Source organism: Sus scrofa, chromosome 1 (assembly GCF_054392235.1).
Source record: "Sus scrofa isolate SSC_HxYL_T2T_F1_AM1 chromosome 1, Sscrofa_HxYL_maternal_Yorkshire_Landrace_v2.0, whole genome shotgun sequence".
Taxonomy (NCBI): domain Eukaryota; kingdom Metazoa; phylum Chordata; class Mammalia; order Artiodactyla; family Suidae; genus Sus; species Sus scrofa.
This window is the reverse complement of record NC_139383.1, coordinates 39,424,787-39,444,489: the sequence shown is the minus strand read 5'-3', so window position 1 is coordinate 39,444,489 and position 19,703 is coordinate 39,424,787. Positions and strand designations below refer to the sequence as shown.

Here is a 19,703-nt window from a genome sequence, read left to right as displayed (position 1 = left end):
CAATTGCCTAGAATAGCTGGCATTAAGCCTGTTCTTCAACTATACATCAGTAGCAATGAAAATTGTATTGGATAGCTTTTTCCTTAAATATCATCATCTTAACAATTTAAAAGTGGTTTCCGGACATGAGATGAGAGATAATCTGTGAAACTCTTTGGAAATAATAATTTAATAACAATGAAGATGATATTAATAAAAATACTAAAAAAAAATCAGGAACATATTTTTACATGTCTTATCATGAGTGATGGACACTGGGTTACTTGAATCTCCACAGACAAAGCTCTGCTCAGGTTCCCCAAGCTCCTCTAAAAACTGCACATTGAATATGGACAATTTCTCAAAGAAGAAAAGTGAAAACAGACATATAATTTAGGAAAAACAAAATCAAGCATAGGAATGAAGAAAAAAAAAAAACACATATAAAGCTTTTATGTGAACTGTATTTAGACTACTGTTTCATACACCCAAAAGTCTTCTAATACTTTGGTTTGAATGCCAATGAATGGAAAAACAACTTCCTCTTACTCCTTTACCTAAATCAAATGGTAAACTGTTCTTTATTTGGAAGAAAGAAAGAAGGGTGGAGGAAAGAGAAACATTTGTCAAAAACTATGCTAAGAACTTACTACCTGTCTTTTCTTGTAAGGTTTCTGTATATATACCACAAAGTTGGTCATATAAATGTTATAATTTCCAAAATACACTGAAATATTTGCTACGTGTATATGGAGAATCAATACTGATTTCTATGTCTTGATAATAAAACATTATTGGTATGTATTAGTTGACTTTATTACAGTACTCTTTTTTTCTCTCTAAATAAGTAATAACCAACTAAAATATTTTCTCCCTCTCAGATCTGTTGACACTTAGAGTCTTGTTTAACAGAAGCAGAATGTAACTCCTAAGCTATTATGATTATTTAAAATTCTGATGATACTAAATATAAAATATAACACTTGCTTTCTTATTTTTTCTCAGATAATATGAACACTAATTAGAATAAAACTGTCATTTTCAAAGTCAAAAGTGATTGCTTATATCTACATGCTATTTTTTACAGAGAAAATAAGCTCAATTTAATTAACAGTGGTGATATCTAGAGACTCTAAGTGTAGTCAGGATGTGTGTTAGAAACACCTCTAAAAAGAATCACAGTGATCTAGAGTGTCTTAACATGCCTCTCAGCTTGAATAAACTTTAGCCTGGTTTCTTCTCCACTAGAGGCCCCGCACTCCCCCTTTTATCAGAGCATTTACTTCAGAAAATCTGCAATTATAAATTTCTTTTCTATCCCTTTGAAACATAAATCTTCTATAACCAGAAATATCTTTCTCAAGACCTGTAAGACATCACTTTGAAATGTAATCATCAAAGGCGTTAGAAGTCTTATATCCCAATCTCTGTGAAAGGTAGGAGCCTATTTTCCTCAGCAACAATTAGCAAATACAGATGGCCTCATCACATTGATCAGCTCCCACCCTAGCCCCACGAACATCCTCCAGTTCTTTTCTACTAGCTTACCCCAGAACTTAAAAGCTCTCATTTTCGTTTCAGTGGAATTGAGAATGCAATTTCTCCTATTGTAATAGACTTGATCACTACTACAACAGTCTTAAACAAAGTCTTCATTGCCTATTGAATTCCACCAGGTTTTTTTTTTTTTTTTTTTTTTTTGTGACTGTGGCTAACAAATGTGTTCACATTGTGACACCCTGACAAAGAGAGATGGTGTGCAACAAATGGACTATGACTTTTTTTTTTTTTTTTTTTTGGCTGCACCCACAGGATGTGAAAGTTCCTGGGTCAAACCCACACCATAGAAGTGACCTGAACCACTGCAGTGACAATGCCAGATCCTTAAGCCACTATGCCACAAGAGAATTCCAAGATTGACTACAACTTATTTGCAACTTAGTAGAACAAAGTAACCTCAGCTGTTTGTCAGTGTCAGAGATATAAGTAGTGAACATAATAAAAATGGGTTGGTATTTTGCACATTTTTGAAATTTGATAAAACTCTTGAGTAGGAGGCTTGAGATTTTGAAAGGTTGCATTTTATCCCCTATATATTGAGAAAGACTAGATTAAAATTACTTTTTAAAGAAGTAGTTCACCTTTTGGATGAGGGGATGTAGGAAAAAACACAGTCATGCAAAATGGATGCACATAATAGAGCCAAAGCAGAAACACACAAGCTGACAGTCAAAACCCAACTCTGAATATTTGTAAATTGTTCACACAAGACATTGTGGAACTTTGGATAAAACATACCTTCTTTCTTTTCATCTTTTTTAGTTGCTGCTGAAATAAGGGAAGAAAAATAATGTTAAAACAATTCCTTAGAAAACCGGAAATATGAAAATGTAGTGCATGTATCCATAAATTTAGACATCATCTATCTATGTACAAATTAATTCATCCAAATCTGAAATAAGAGACTAAACTGAAAACATTATTTCACATGAAGTTTTTTTTTTAATTTGGCAAAAAAGAGCAATAAAGCAAAAAAAGAGAATAAAAATATTACAAAGATAATACCTACTCTATAGGACAGGGAACTGTATCAAGTCTCTTGGGATAAACCATGATGGAAGATACTATAAGAAGGGGAATATATATATATATATATATATATATAGACACACACATACACATATATATCACTTTGCAGTACTGCAGAAATTGGCACAACACTATAAATCAACTTTGATAAAAATGTAAAAAAAACTTACATAGGTAAGAAATCAATAAGTGTGTGTTTAGCATAAGTTCATTTTAGGTTTGAAATTGTTACATCTGAGCAAAGCACAATCACTTCTAGAATAACAGGATTACATCTATTCAAAAAATAAAAGGAGGTGATATTTAATAAATTATTTGTGCCTGGTTACTGAAGAATTATATACCAGTTTATTGTACTTCACAATAACATACATAAAATGTCTCATTTCAGAGTTAATGAAAATTCCACCTTCCTTTTAGCAAATGTATGCCATCATTTATACAGAGAAACGGCACAGTACACTTCAATTACCTTTGAATTCTGACTTCCTCTGTGGCATCATTCATCTAATCCTAAATCACGAGTCTAAACCAGGATCCAAGTTGTCATTTATGTGTATAACTGGAAGCATTTGAGGGAGGTATTCAGGCAGAGGCAAACCTACGATGTCTTAGGCCACTTTAACTGAAACAGAAATTGTGCACATCCCCTTAAGGTAACTCCTCCTGGGTGGATTGGAATTTGGGGAACCACTTACAACCAATATCCTGGACTACACTGGGTCTATACTCTGTGCTACAATTGCCAAAATATTCATGTATATCCTCTCAGCTGGTCTTCATAACAACCATTGAAGAAAGGCAGCCCAGAGCAAGAAACTAAGCCTTAATGACATCAGCTGATTTGCACATGCTTGCACACGGAGCAAGTAGCAGATTTGGGTACCAAAATCATTAACAAAAGACTGAAAGGGAATATATTTAAATTCATTATTTTAATGCACCACGGGTCATTTTTCTGTTTCCTAAATGTTATTAATATGTCACTATTTTTGTAGTAAAAAAGAAAATTTATAAGCAAATCAATTCTTCCTTGTCACATTTGTTTCTTTTTAATGGAGTTTTAATTAATTGTATACAAAATGTATAGAGGATCTATGCCTATAATGTTTTTAAGTTAAGAAATTCTCCTATTCCAGTAATATGATGAGGAGAGTAATAAAGATAACTAAAATGAATTAAAGGATATGGACATTGCCCGATAGATTTCAAAGCCACCAGTCATTATTTCAGCAGACCCTTTGGTTCTGACTCAGGAGACTTATTTATAGTTAGTTCTTTGATTTATGAATAAGAACTTCCTTCAAGAAACTTCATAATTTGCAAAATCACCCATCAACTATACATTTGGCTCTGGAATTCGCTTGAAATTTGCATTATGCCTGGACTGTGTACAATAAGGAGAAGAAGTGAAATGGTGTTGGTGCCTTTAAATATTGCAAAAGAGGATTTTGCTGTGTTTTTCTCCTATAATTATCTTCACGATATCTCCCATAATTTAGGTCCTACCCCCTCTCAAGTTGGACTAAATGGTGAGTGTAGAGGGCTCTTTCAAGAAAAACAAAATCATAAATTTAAAATTGCTGCATAGCACAGAGAACTATACTCAATATCTTATAATAACCTATAATGGAAAAGAATTTGAAAAATATATGTATTTAACTTAACCATTTTGCTGTACACTTGAAACTAATACAACATTGGAAAATAATTATATACTTATATTTAAAAAACTTGCTGAGGTCATTCCCAGGGTCCTGGGAAAATCTCTGGCAAGGGAATGGCCCTGATGCCTAAGCTCCATCAGCTTAGCTATAAACTCACTCTTTCAGAGGGTAACCAATGCCACAAAGAGGACTGAGAATGTGAATGCATTTTAAAAAACCATCATCTCTTATGAATTCTACAGAGAAGAAATCCTTGAAACTTAAAGCTGTCAAAGAATTGGCAAAATCTTTTGCAACATTGAATTTTTTTATTTCTAAATAATCCAGGAAGAACAATGTTATTTGTATGTGGGTGTGCAGGTATGCGGGTATGTACACATTTTTCTCTTTCCCATTCTAATATTCTTTGTAAGTTCAGCCCTCAAATCTACAGTAAAAGGGAGAAGACCTGATCCATGAAATCTGACCTGTTTCTTCATAACTGATACTGGCTTTGCTTTTTAACATGTGTCCCTTGAAGGTGGGTGGCTTTTATTCATTGCCATTTACTGCCATCTGGAAAGCCATGTGATCTGTCAAGTTGGAACCCATACCCAGAAGTTAATCAAAACTAGAGTTTTGAGATCCAACTGTTTCCAGAATGGTTTCATAATTTTTGTTCATGTATCCCACTGCAGGCCCTCAATTCAGCTCACCTGACTTATTTAAGTTGGATTAAATAATTTACTGAGTTGGCATGATTCTTAATTACTGGGCCCTTGTTTTTTACATTATGATACTGTAATGAACCCTAAGGTCTCCATCAAAAAACTATTAGAACTAATAAATGAATTCAGTAAAGTTGCAGGACATAAGATTAAATATACAGACATTTGTTGATTTTCTATATATTAATAATGAACCATCAGAAAGACAAAGCAAGGAAACATCATGTTTAAAATCACATCAAAAAGGATAAAATACCTAGGAATAAGCTTAATCATTGAACTGAAGACCTATACTCTGAAAATTCTAAAACACTGATGAAGGAATTTGAAAATGATACAAAGAAATGGAAAGACGGCCTATTTTTTTTCTTGAATTGGAAGAATTGATATGTTAAAATGTCCATGCTACTGTAAGCAATCTACAGATCTGATGCATTTCCTAGCAAAATACTGATGACATTTTTCACAGAACTCAAACAAATAATCCTAAAATCTATATGGAACCCCCAAAAAAACCCAAATTGCCAAAGCAATTTTGAGACTCAATGGCTAATATTATAGTTACTTCATTTTCTTTCTATCATTTATTTTTCTATAACACATGGAAGATTTTTAACACTTGCTTTAGGAGCCCAAAATGAAAAAAAAAAATCAGAAATACCCTAACACAGATGCACACAGACCCATCTTTTTTATGAGAAATAAAAGATTATTGTTTAAGCCACCCATGATATTTTATTATAGCAGCCCAAACTAAGATAGCATGTGAATCTAAAATTATCTCAGTAGCTGACAGGAAATAGAGATACCATTTTCTCTATGTACTGCTTGCCTTTCCAAATGTACACCCACCCACCAGAGCCCACAAGCACATTTATGTACTCCTGGATTTATGCAGAGAGTAAGATCCAATACCCTGGAACTTCATGAGGAAAAAAAAAAATGGCAGCATCACATCAGAGTATCAATATCTTGAGATGGGAATTTAGGAAATCTTTGATGTAGACCCAGTGAGTTCCATTATGGTTCCTGTTTTCTCTGAGACATTTCATTCTCAATAGATGTCTACCCAGCTGTTGCACCTAACTGATTAAAAAATAATTCCTTATTTCTCTCCTTCCTTTCCCATTCCAGTCTATATTCCATTTCTGCAGCACAATTTATTATGTAATATCTATTAACTAGACTGATCTTCCACATAGGTTCTAACTGGCTACAGAAAAGTCATTGCCAGGACGACCCTCCATCTGCTCAACACAAACCTGCCCCAAAGTGAATCCTCTTCTTTTCCCTTAAGCTAAGTCCTTGCCCTGGGACTTATCACTACGTCAATTATAATCAGCCTATTCATCAACACTCAAAAGCTCAGTACCATTTTTATTCTTTTCTTTGTTTAATTCTGTATAGTTTATCAAATATTACGTCTTCAAAATGTTCACCTTATTTGAATATTTCCTGAAGTCATTAGCATCATCCTAGTTGAGGCTACTCTCTCATGTCTTGATAATGACAACAACTTTTCATAATTATCACTAACTTCACATTTACTTAAGTCATCCATTTACTAGCAATGCTTTTTATTCTCCAAGTTTACTTTTTAATCATGCTATAAACCCAAGTCAAGTCACCCCTCATCCATGAGGAATCCATCTTACTGAAAAATCACTTCGTTGTCTTAATTCTTTGGCATTTATTATATCTACAATTAAACTGAGTACTATAAGATATTCGACTTGTGTTATTACTTGAATTTCTCATCTCCAAATTGTAAACTCCTACAGTGTACATTTATTTCATAGTCTTCCTAGTGCCTCAAAACTCTCTGTTAAAAGAATTCAAATGTATTTCCAAAAAGCATGCTAAATCATAATTATAATTAAATATGTACACATATACACAATTTACACAAAACTAGGTTTTAAACATTTCTTTTGCTATAAAAGTAAAATAAAAGAAGTGAATGGATATGCTCTAACCTTTTATCATGCTACAAACATCATTGTCAATTTTATCAATCAAAAATATTAGTCTCTGCTATAGCAATATTGCCACTGTGTTTAAGCTATCTCCACAGAGGACTTGCAAATATTAATTACTTCTACGCATAATGTAATTATGCAGCTGTGACGTTATAAAACCTGTCTGAAAGATCTACTGAGTATGGGTACAACATGAGTGACATTTACCCCTGTTTAGTGTGTCCCAGGTTTGATGTGTCATTACAATTTAGTGAAGCTTTATATACAGCTCCTAACTCTTGCCTTGTACACTGCTTAATCAACACTTTCATCTAATCCCCATAAAAGGATAGTTCTAATAAGCTTTTGAAACTCTACATTATTATTCGCTCAACAATAAATCCTTTATTGGAAAGAATAAGTTCCGAGGCTGCCTTAGCCCATGAACTTGGAATATAAAAGTGAAGAGCCCATGCCCAAAGCTCAACTTTGAAGCAGATTTCCAGATATCTCTTCAATTCTCTCCCCCAAACTCCTCTAAAATGAGGTTGAAATAACAACTAAATTCCTGCCTTGAGTCATAGTTCCACATCAACCATCATCCTCAGAAGCCTCAGTTAAAACAGACTGTGCTGGGCGATTGTGCTTTTATCTGAGAACATATATGTGTTAGCTGCAGTAATTCTTGAACTAGTAGCCATTCACTCAAGGAATTCATGCTGAGCTGCATTTTCATGAATAGAAAACACAAAAGTGGAACAGTATTTGCCCTGCTTTTCTACCTCCCACAATATTTCTTACATTCCTCAAGAGAACTCTTCTAAAGAAGAATGTTTTGTTGAACAACAAATGAAAACTAAAAGCTGGTATCATAGCTCTTAACTATGCTAGCATATATATCTTATAAACAACATTGTTGGGTCAAATGGCATCTAGTCAACTCATTTTACCAGTATTTACTAGGTTGATTCTGCATGTAGTTGGGTCCAGGATTAAACATAAAAGAAAATTTGGGATCAGATGCAATCATGTCATGTGCTGAGAAGTCTGCCACAAGGGCCTTCTGCCCGGAAACAAATGTACCACCACCTAAATGCATTTCTTTTATTGGTCAATGTTGTATAATGTAACATAGCAGAGAAAACAAAGATTTTCTCAAATAAATATTTTAATTTTTCTTTCCCAAGAGTGTTCCATAAAGTTACCATAGATAACAAAGGCAGGACATTTGTGCATTTTTCTTATACTTCATCAAATTCTCCTCATGATTTGAGGATAAAGGTCGTATAACTCATTATATTCTATTCTTTTGACTCGGGGACAGGTTTAAAAAATAACTTTATAGGAAATATTTTAAAGAAGTACTTTTTCCAAACTAATGACTTAAGGAATCAATTTATTTTCTGAAGATCTCTTAAAGAAAACCACTTTTCATGCCCCAAAGATATTAGTGAGTGATGAAACAAATTTTCTCAGATGGCTCATAAAAGCTAGGATGACTTTGTAGTCATACCTGATTTTTGCAGTCTTGGTATATAGATGAAGTAATGTTAATTTAATAGCGTTCTGATTGAATTTTCTGCTATGACACAAACTACAGGGTAAAACTGAAAATATTGAAAAATGTGCATATTTGTAAATTTATATCTATTTTATCTATCAATCATCATCATAATCTACCCACCTATCGATCAATCTATAGCTTCTTTTTGGAAATATAAGTAAAAGTGACAAACTTGGAGGGAAGATACTAATTCTTGTATCATTCAGTGTCTCCTCTGTAATTGTGGCATTACTCTTAGTCATGCTTTCTTCAATTACTAAATTGAAGTGTATATTTTCATGCACTAACAAAATGTTTTCTAAAATAACCCAGCAGATGGCGCTATTCTGCAAAAAAAGTTTTGTTTTTTGTCATTAAAGTGCTATCTAAGTTTAAAAAAAGCAAGAGAATTTTAAAGTTTTATTGTTTACCTTGTGCTGCAACTTTTATTGTCCCTTGTTTGGTTTCTGGGGCTTTGCCAGGCTCTTAAAAAGAGAGAGAGAGAGAGAGAGAGAGAGAAATAAATTACCATGAAGTACTATTTCAGAAAGATATGTAACAAAAAAAAAAAAAAAAAATAGGAACAACTCCTAAAAAAGATAAACATAAAAATACTGCCCTCGGCACTCAGAATTTTTGTTAAGAAATGAACACAATTATTAGGAGAATTGCTGAGAATTAGACTTAACTGAGACAAAAATAATGGAATTAAATAAATGCATAACCTAAAGTTTCCCAAAACTGTTTTGTTTCACTGTTTACTGACCATGGGATACTTTGCATTTGTTTAGTACCTGAATTTGAAAATCTCAGAAATCTTTCTATATTATTTCTGTATGATTAGCCCTATTGAAATGCGTGGAGCATTTAGACATAAAGCGGCTCACTGAAAGTTACTAAAAAGCCCAGAACAACCAAATTCCAGTTCTAGACTTTGACTTAGGATGTCATTCCCTACACTGCTGTGGTGCCCAGTAACTATAAGCATGGCCCCGGGCAACAATATACGTTGTAGGAGAACGAGCAAGTTTCATTTTGAATCTTTCTTCCCTCTTATCTTAGGGTTTTTATTTTATTTTATTATTTTTGGCAGTTTTTTTCCTTTGTTCAGAATGTTCTTTTTAAAGAAAGAGGTTACCAAAAAAACACTTATACCATAAATATTTAACTACATTATTTAATTAATTAGCATAAAAAATAAAGGGGAAATAAAGATTACCAAAAGCAATGGATCATGTCACATTTCACTAAGTAATTGTTCATGATTGTCTTTACTAAGTTATCAATAACTGAATTATCATTTAACCACATGAAAAGGAAGATTTGGTCATTTACTTATTTAGATATTAATCTTTATTTGTTCATTCATCACATACTGACATACTCTTATGAGTATGTACTATGCTGGGTGTAAAGGTAGTAGCTGATATACACATACATTCAACCTCTCACTTAATAACCATCAAATGTTGACTACAGTCTAGTTAGAGTTATAAAATAACAAGATTGCGTGATAATAACTTGACCAAGAATCACAAGTAGAGAATCTGTATTTCTTTGGCCAAACAAAAGAGGTTTAATTTCTAATTCATGCTTTACTTCTTATTGGTGAGATAATTATTAATTTATATTATAATCATGATTATGAAAATGGTAATTTTTCATTCTGCTTTTATTTAAAAGAAATATTGTTTTGTATGTATGTTTGTCACATATATGGTTTACATTATTCCTATATTTATTTCTTAAGACAAAATACCTTTTCTAAAATTAAATTCAGAGTCCATTCTACCTATGATCTCTTTATTTTTTTCCCCCTGGGAGAAAAACTTCAGGCCAACTATCATGCTAGTGCTACCTCTGTCACATCTAGACTAGATGGCCTCAGACCAGAACTAATCAAGATTTACATACATATAGTGAATTCTTAGCTAATATATTTCTCAGTATTACTCTGCCCATAACTAACATTTAGTAGGTACTTAATAAATAATTGGTGAATGAAAAGATGAATGAAAGAAAGAAGGAATGCGTAGTAAAGATCATCACAAGTAACCTAGACTACCCAGGTGTTTTACTACTCAAAGGTCTCAACAAATCAAGAACTCTGGGAGTCATCCTCGATTAAAAAAAAACGAAAAACAAAGAGGGAGTTCCCATCATGATGGGGCAGAAACAAATTTGACTAGTATGCATTAGGATGAGGGTTTGATCCCTGCTTCGCTCAGTGGGTCGGAAATCTGGCAGTGTCGCCGTAAGCTGTGGTGTGGTTTGCAGATGCAGCTAGCATCCTGTCTTGCTGTGGCTGTGGCATAGGCTGGCAGTTGTAGCTCCGATTCGACCCCTAGCCAAGAACTTCCATATACCATGAGTACGGCCCTGAAAAGCAAAAATAAAAAAGATTTTAAAAATTGCTGTCAGTAAAGTGCCTTAGTATTTTTATAGTTGACTTTCCTACTATTTCTCTCTTTTTTAATGTCTTCTTAGATCACTGATCCTAAACCATCTCTCCACATTTAAAATTCTATTGATGAACCCATTATATCCAACTGTGAATCACGAAGAGCTTTTCTTAGGACCTTATTAGTAGCTTCTCCCCTTGGTCATTAGGTTCTTCTGTTAGTTGCTTTGTTTTTCTGTGGTCAAGGTTCAGCCCATAACCCTGAGTGTTCAGCACTCCCATTTGAGTATTCTGACAGGGTGACCGATTGGTCATCTCTCACAAGGCCACAACCTCACTAACCTGTGTCTGTTTGGCTGTGTGCACATTGAGTGGGCATGTTCAAGGACTCATACCCTATGGATTCTTCTTTCTCCTTTACCTTAGTTTCCTCCCTTCATTACCCTACAAAAAATAAAAATAATAAGCCTACCAATCCACTAATGTGCACTGATGCCTTAAAGACACTGTTCCAAGTAAAAAGTGTTAGGTTTAAAGTGGTAGTTCTCACTGGCCAATCATGCCATATACCACATGTGCCTATGCCAATCCAGGACCTGCTGTGTAGCAAAGAGAACACTCCTCAATATTTTGTGATAATCTATGTGGGAAAAGAATCTGAAAGAGAAAGGATGTGTGTACATGTATAACTGAATCACTTAGTTGTACAGCAGAAATGATCACAGCATTGTAAATCAACGATACTTCAATAAAACTTTAAAAAATGGAAAAAAAAAAAGTGGTGGATCTACAGACAATGTCCACAGGCACAAGAATGATTGTAATGGAGCTAATTTTCAGGATCATATTATAAGATGTTGTTTGCCCCTCATATTCCATCATTTTTCTCTAACCTCAAGTTTTTAAATTAATTTGCATTAATTCACAAACTGTTCTGTGAACTCCATCTCAATGGATATTAATAGTTTTAAACAAAATGCTTTTCACAAGCCTGTTACATGCATCCACTCAACAACAATATCAGCTTCAGTCTACTGAGGATACTTGCAGAGGTGATCAGACTAGATATCTGCTTGGGTGCAGCATTTCACTTTTCAAAACGTCAAGACTTTAGAACCTGAGCAACTCTGAGACCATAAATGAGACCTTAAGAAGGCCAGACCAAAAGCTGCATAAGAGTGAAAACACATTAAATCCTTACAGACAATTTTTCATTACATAATTTTTCTCTTTTGATCACTGCCCACTGCAAACTAATCATTTACTAGGAAGAATTTCAAATACATACAAAATAAAAGTATAATCTCCATTCTCATTGGTGTTAGCGCTCATTCAACAATTATATCTGATTTCTTCTGTTATTACTCACTACTTCCACTACATGCATCCCAAATGAAAATTTTATTATATCAAAAAAAATGATTTTATCTTTTTCCAAGTTTTTATTTGATCATTTTATGGCTATATTTTTGAAGTAAAATAGTTATTTAGATAAAAACATAGGGCAATAAGAAAATTCAACTGAAGTTTATAATAATTCTGAACTCCATAAATAATATTTTGGAACTGAAAATCAGAGACAGGATGAACCTAGATTTAAGTGTTAGTATAAGTCTCTTTGGAATGTTTCAGCAGGAAATTATCAGAATTGTTGGTATCTCTAGCTTCTGAAACATGTTGTATTTATATAAACAAATTGTCATGAATCAGATTAGCCAAATGTTTTAGTGTCTTCTGATTTCTTAGGCATGAAACAGCCTGATTTAACAAACCAAAAAGATGTTTTGAGTCTGCAATTATTTTAAGAAATCAATTTCTGCATATAGGTTTAAATACTAGTTTAACATAAACTTTTCATCTATAGGAATCTGTTTATATTCTGACTTCTTTTAATGTGAAGGTGAATCCATTGAAGTTTTACTTTTTTTTTTTTTTTCTTTTTAGGGTCACACCTGTGGCATATGGAAGTTCCCAGGCTAGGGGTCCAATCGGAGCTGCAGCTGCCAGCCCACACCACAGCAAGAGCAACACCAGATCCAAGCCACATCTGCGACCTATACCACAGCTCACGGCAACACCAGATCCTTAATTCACTGAGGCAGGGGACAGGGATTGAACCCGTATCCTTCATGGATACTGGTCAGGTTCCTTACCATTGGGCCACAATGGGAACTCCTCCATTGAGTTTTCAAATTTAGGGTTCACATAACTTTAACAGCAACTGGATTGCTACACTGCAAGTCCAGTACTTGTCTTTGACTAATGGACAGCAGATGAACACTAATAGCATTGCAGAGAACCACACTTACATTTTAAATATTTTGTAAGCAATCTCCCAGTTTCCCCTCTCCAAGAAAATTACTGCATTTATATTTTTATTTTTCAAAGTAAGTTGAGGTAGATCATCTGCTCTTTAAAAAGCAGCAGTGAACAATTCCTGCATAACACACAAGTCCATTCGCTTTACCAAATAATCAAAATAAATAAGAAAAATCCTCCTCCCCAAATGAAGGAAAGTGTCCATGACAGAGAAGAGAATCTCAAGAGGCCAGAGGCAGGAGAATGAGGACCAGCAGGTGGTAAAGTAGGTGATAGGTTCTGATGACATAGTCTTCACCCTGGCCATTTCTAAATACCCAGCCCAGGAGACTAGGCAGTATAGATTTCTATTTCAATATGCAATTATATTCTAATTACTCCCCTACACAGCTATACCTTTCAACTCATCTAGAGACTCCCTGAATCATTTGACTGTTATTTATGCAACTTCATAACCCTAGAACTTAGCAAAAACGCTGGGAAAAATTGTCTCTAACAAACATGTAAGAAATTGATTGCATAAGAAATTGAATTACAAAAATGACAAAAAGTCCAACTGACCAGTTTGGAATGAGACATTAAATTTAAGAAAGCTTTTCATTTTTAAGCTGACATAAAATTAATTCAAACTCTTACGTTTCATTGATCCTATATTATGCAGAGAGTGTTTTAATTTTAAATTTCAGAATTTGATTTTCTCTAGGAGATATTGTGACCCTGATTGCATTTGAGACTTTGCAGAATTTCACTATTTCGAACAAATTTCAAATTAATTTTTATGGATTATGAGATATAGGAATTGTGTTAAAGGTATGGCAAGAATAAAAATTTCTTTAGGACTCAAATCATGAATTAATCTTCTTTTATAAATTTTTTAAAGGGAAAGAGAAACATTTTTTAAAAGCTATCTGTTGTTAATTCTGCAATAGTACAAGGCCTTTAGACTGTTCTCGGGTGATAAACCTAAATATAGAAAAGTTGAATGACTTTTCCAGAAATCAGGAGAGAAATTAATATTTATTGGCTCAGCAACTAAACTAAGAACCAGCAATATCAAACCTCCTCGATCTTTTAAAAGTATACATCCTTTTTGAATAAGATACTAGAAGCTAATGACAAATCATTGTGCAATCCAATGAGCTGCTAAATCAAGCTCTAAATTATTGTTTTCTATTCTTATAAAATCTAGTTTTCTTTTTAGATTAGATACTCCCCAAATAGAGAAAGGTTAACAATTAAGCTAAAAGTTATTATATGCTTAAAAGCGCTTAAGCTAACTAAGCCTCCTGTGCTTGTAGCTCTAGGAAAGCATATTTCAGGGGTATTACTTCATTTCAGTATGATAATTACCCTATTGAGATGAAATTAATCATGAAGCAGCCTTCGGCCATCCTGTCTGACCAAGGGGACTGAAGCCTGAAAAGAGGGTCTATTTGCTGCCAGATATGCAAATTGCAAAAGGTGCACAATGCAGAAATATGAATAATTTATCAAAATAATCTGTTATTGCTAGAGGTTAAAAATCTAAATAAGCTGGCAGTATCGTTTACAATAGGTACCATAATTTAGCTAGACTATTTTTTCCAGAAAATCCTCATCTGATTGAGCAATGTATTTTGCTTTAGAATCTAAATAGCCTATAACTTAGTATCACAGCATTATAGCATTATTTAATTCAGGAAAAAAAAATGATTATTCAAGGTTTGCTAAAATATTCTCTCTGTTTTTTCTTCAACTTTAGAAACACAGACTATATTTTCCATAAGAACTATGCTAAGTACGTCTTAATTTGAAAAAACTAATTTTCATGTTTAATTAAATATGAGTCAAATTCTACCTACAGTTTTTATATGTGGAATCAGATTTTTCCTATATTATTTGAAGAGAACTAAGCTTAGGGGAAAAAAGACACTGGGAAACATCAGTGAGAATGTTCATGATTAGAGTAATATGCATTTCCCCCTTGCGGATAGGATGTGTAAGAATGGCAGGTTTCTTAAACATTTAACAATTTAGAATTTAGACTTGAAGGCCAAGTTATAGATTTATTTCAATAATTAAAAGAAGGAAAGGTTATAAATTAGGCATAGATCATGTGGCCTTTCACTTTAAGAAATATTTGACATGTTGGGGGGAAGGCTGGTTCCATTCAGATTAAGAAAAAGCCTTCTGCCACACAGCTAATAAACAGTGGAATGTGATACCATGGGAAGATGTGAGGTCCCATTCCTGGGGATGCCAGAGAGATATCTGTTTTAGAGGGCTCCTCCATGTGTCTGCTTTGAGCAAAGAGGCAGCCCCAGATGACTGATCACTCCAGGTCCTCTTCTACTTCTATAACACCTTTCTAAAATCAGTGACTAGGAATAAAGATAGAAGGATTTGAAAAAATTACCCATATTATGTTTTGATGGCAAATTTCTTGATTATTTATCTATTTTTATTATTGAGGCTTACCTTGATAGTCCTCCCTTACTATATAAAAGTTATCCCTTTTTCTTTGATATTTTAAAAACAAATATTTTGACCACAAAACTAAACTGCTTCTCTTAGGAGAAACATACACTTCCTAGAATAATTAGAACTCAAGTAAAAATTTGACTATTTTATTGAAATAAATGTTATAACTCGGAAAAATTGCATTCCTAATATGAGTGATTTATTTCCTTAGTTAAGATTGATTTCGCTCTTTAAACAAAATAAAATTTTTAAAGAGTTAAGTTTATTTGAGAAAACAAGTGACTTTATTATGTATTTTATTATATATACATGTATTAAGAAAATAAAATTTCTGACTGTTCAGCCATATTTCCAAGGTAAAATTTCAGTCTTAAAAACTGAGTAAGAAGCTCCCCCAGTGGCTTAGCAGTTTACAAACCTGACTAGTATCCATGCCAATGCAGGTTCGATTCCTGGCCTTGCTCAGTGGTTTAAGGATCTGGTGTTGCCCTGAGGTGTGTGTGGTTTAGGTCGCAGACATGGCCTGGATCCTGCATTGCTGTGGCTGTGGTGTAGCTGTTCAGACCCCTAGCCTGGGAACCTCCCTAGCCTGAGAACCTCCATAGGCCACCGGCGCAGCCCTAAAAAGACCAAAAAAAAAAAAAAAAATTGAGTACTGTACTATCGGTAGGTGCCCTAACTCACAATTTATACATAGAATGAGAAGTGGTTCCTTCATTGAATGATATCATAGAGTAGCAATGATCTAAATTCGGCCCTTAAATTCCACCAGCCCCTATTGTTCTACCATTAGTAAATAGTGTCTGGGAATATTACCATTCTGTTTTTCACTTTTCTAGGAAATAAAAAACACACATACCCCTTTTATCTCATTACCCAATTTGGGAATGTTATAAACAAACAGGACTGTTTAGTGTAAATGTAACAGTATAAAAAAGTAAAAAAAAAAATAATAAGGATAGTGGAAAGAAAAACTGAGAGCAAAGACTAGCTTTTTCTTCAGTCTTTAACACAATTCTTGGCACTAAGAAGGCATTTAGTCAATGTTTTTGCATGAATATATGAATAATGATTAGGAGACAAGGTGTTTTAAAAAGTCATTGTTATATGCCTGAAATTTTAAACCAAATGAATAGTAATTATCCTCACAAAACTGCTCAGACTCACTGAGGGTTTTTTCCCCCCTACAATACTGTAGATGTCAAAATCTGAAGATGTTACAATCAACTTCAGAGAAAATCTGCATTTCTTGTAAAAATGGCAAGGTTTATAAAATGCAGATGTATTACACTGGAAAATAAGCATGATTTCCAAAATGAAGGAATCCTTAACAGACAGTCCTAAATCAAGCAATCTGAAGAAGAATTCAGAGGTATGTTTTCAATGAAACACTTTCTGCTAAACTTTGTCCTCAGGCTAAACACAGAGTTTAGGGCTGAACAACTCCCAACTAGATATTATATGAGAAAATACTTCTCCAAGCAATTACTGAGTTTCATCATTCATTCTTGCTTCAGTATTTATTGCATGAATGTTTACCTGGGGCATATCATAATATTACCTAAGTATAAGGACTAGTTCCACCCACAGTCTGGTTAGGGACACCACATGCTAGATACAGAGTACAGTAATCTGAGTTTTGAATATCGGCAACTTTTTAGGAGGCAAGAAAGGCTGGGGGCAGGCCCTAGACAACTTTCTGTGATACCCACTTCAAAGAGGAGAAGTGGTCTCCTCTTTGAAGTGGATGACTCCAAAACCAAAGCAAAGTCAGGTACTTGAATTAAAAAAAGGAAAAACCAATTGTCCGGCTCTGCACCACATCTGTGCTTAGGGGCTTAAGGTGGGCAGAGACTAAATTAAATCGAGGTGGTGGAGAGTGTAAGTCATTTATGTGACAGGTGTGGTAAAGGGCACTTGAGAGAGAAAAGGATAAAGAGAAAAAACGACTAGAGGGAAGAAATGAAGAAAATGTAAATACAAGCAGAAAATGGTGATATAAAAGATGATAGTTGAGGGAAAAATGGGGAAAGATATTTGATATTCAATTTATTATTGAAAGGACTCAGGTTTTCTGATGCATAAAACTGTATTATTAAACATTTTATGTAGGGATGCTAATATATCAAGAAAAGGTATGTAGGGCAATCTTTTTTTCTCAAACTAAAGAGGACCATTTGGCAAATAGTTAATGGATCTTAGACAAAGACAGAAAGCAATATTTGATTATTTCCTTCTACCTGATATCAAGATTTCAATCTTCTCTTTGGGTCTTTACTAACATTCATGAAGAACAAGATAGTTCGATGAAGTGAAATCTAATTTTTGAAGCTAAGTACTATGGTAGGTGCCACATGTTTGAGATTTTAAGTAGAGCATGTAATTAATTATTTGTTTAAACACGAGGGTGCTTTTATTTGCTGTTTATTATCTCTGGGATGTGTGGGAAAATATGAACTACACATTTAAGATGAAATGTCACTAAATGAGTAATAAACAAGTCATAATTTATTCCTAATTTTAGAAACTGTGGATTTATTGTACTGTGTGATGATCTGTTCTTTAGCACACTTTGTGTCCAAGCCCTAAGAGTTCAAATGCTTTAACTGTCAGTGCACACATGATTGATCTAGAGAAATAAATGGGCTTCACAATGTTGTCCTCCCTAGAAGGATATTTCACCACTTCGTGCTCTCCTTTCCATCAATGTTAAAGGGAATTATGTACACCTCTCAGGAACAGTAGTCCCCAATGTCAAGCATGCAGATTTAAATTTGAATTGATATTTAACAGGAAACCTTAGAGGGTCTCTTAACAGCAAAATGACAAGTCGAGGTTACTGAAGATTGACATTGCTCTGGAGCCCACATTTTCACATATTGCAGCAAATGCACTGCCTTCCCTGGAGACTATCCAATGAAGCATAATGGGTTACTTTAGCAGCCGGTCTCTACCTTTGAATATTCAATATCCATGCTTATATGCACAAATAAGGGAGTTAATATTCAATTACTGGAGCAGTGTGCACAAAAGCATTTGAGAGCAAGTGAGTGAGTGCTAGTATAGGAAAACACTTTCCCACACACTTTGGTAAAAGGCAGGTATTAATCTTCTTCTAACAAATGACTGAACTGAAATCCACTTTCAGAGCTACAAAGCTTCTAAGTAGCCCAACCCCGGCATCTCAGATGGTCTGGATTCCAAATGACCCATTTAAAGGCAGTGTAAATTTTATAATTATGATACTGTATATTATCTAAGTTCAGAAATCAAAGAAGAGTTTGAAAAATCTATGTTAATAATGCAATTATGATTGACTCTGTGGACCATGAAACACTGAGAACTTTAACACTGATAAGAAATCTCAAAAGCAAACGGAATGAGTTCCTATAATATATAATCGGCTGGAGGGAGGAGGCCAAAAGTAAGGATGCAGTAGAGATCACCAGACCAAAGACTTCGTAAATAATCAGATATCTCTCAAACAAGCTCACATGGTGATGGGAAATTTTAGAAGTTGATTTAATTAAAAAAAAAAAAAAAACAAAAACAAAAACGGATATCCATGACAGACAAATTGCTGCAAAGCATTATCAAAGGAACGTTGAACATTCCACCAAAGGCCTCATACTGATTGCGATCCTCACATGTATCTAACCCAAGATTTCAAGTGCTATAACAAGATAATACTCATTAGATGACTAATACTAAGAAGGATGTTCTATCTCTTGAATATTAAGCAGAAACTTAGTGGTGCCCCACCTCAGTATTTTGTGCTGAAATGTTTAAAATACTAATTTGTATGGATATATGCCTAAGAGTGGGATTGCTGGGTCTTATGGTAGTTCTATATTTAATTTTCTGAGGTACCTTCATACCGTTTTCCATAGTGGTTGTACCAATTTACATTCCCACCAACAGTGTAGATGGGTATCCTTTTCTCCACACCTTCTCCAGCATTTGTTATTTGACTCGTTAATGATGGCCATTCTGACTGGTATGGGGTAGTACCTCATAGTAGTTTTGATTTGCATTTCTCTAATAATCACTGATGTTGAGCATTTTTTCATGTGCTTATTG

General features: G+C 34.0%; 1 protein-coding gene across 50 annotated transcripts in view; it reads right to left on the bottom strand.

Moving 5' to 3' along the window:
• The window catches only part of TRDN (triadin), a 386,488-nt gene that overhangs the window by 148,401 nt on the left and 218,384 nt on the right, over window positions 1-19,703 (bottom strand). For 38 of the 50 annotated variants that reach the window (XM_084957615.1, XM_084957622.1, XM_084957696.1 and 35 more), the window contains 2 exons: window positions 8,875-8,928; window positions 2,278-2,307 (listed from right to left, as the gene is read on the bottom strand). In XM_084957615.1, the coding sequence (XP_084813741.1) occupies window positions 2,278-2,307; window positions 8,875-8,928 (84 nt within the window). The remainder of the gene's footprint in view (window positions 1-2,277; window positions 2,308-8,874; window positions 8,929-19,703) is intronic. The other 12 variants (XM_084957623.1, XM_084957658.1, XM_084957688.1 and 9 more) reach the window with 1 other exon arrangement.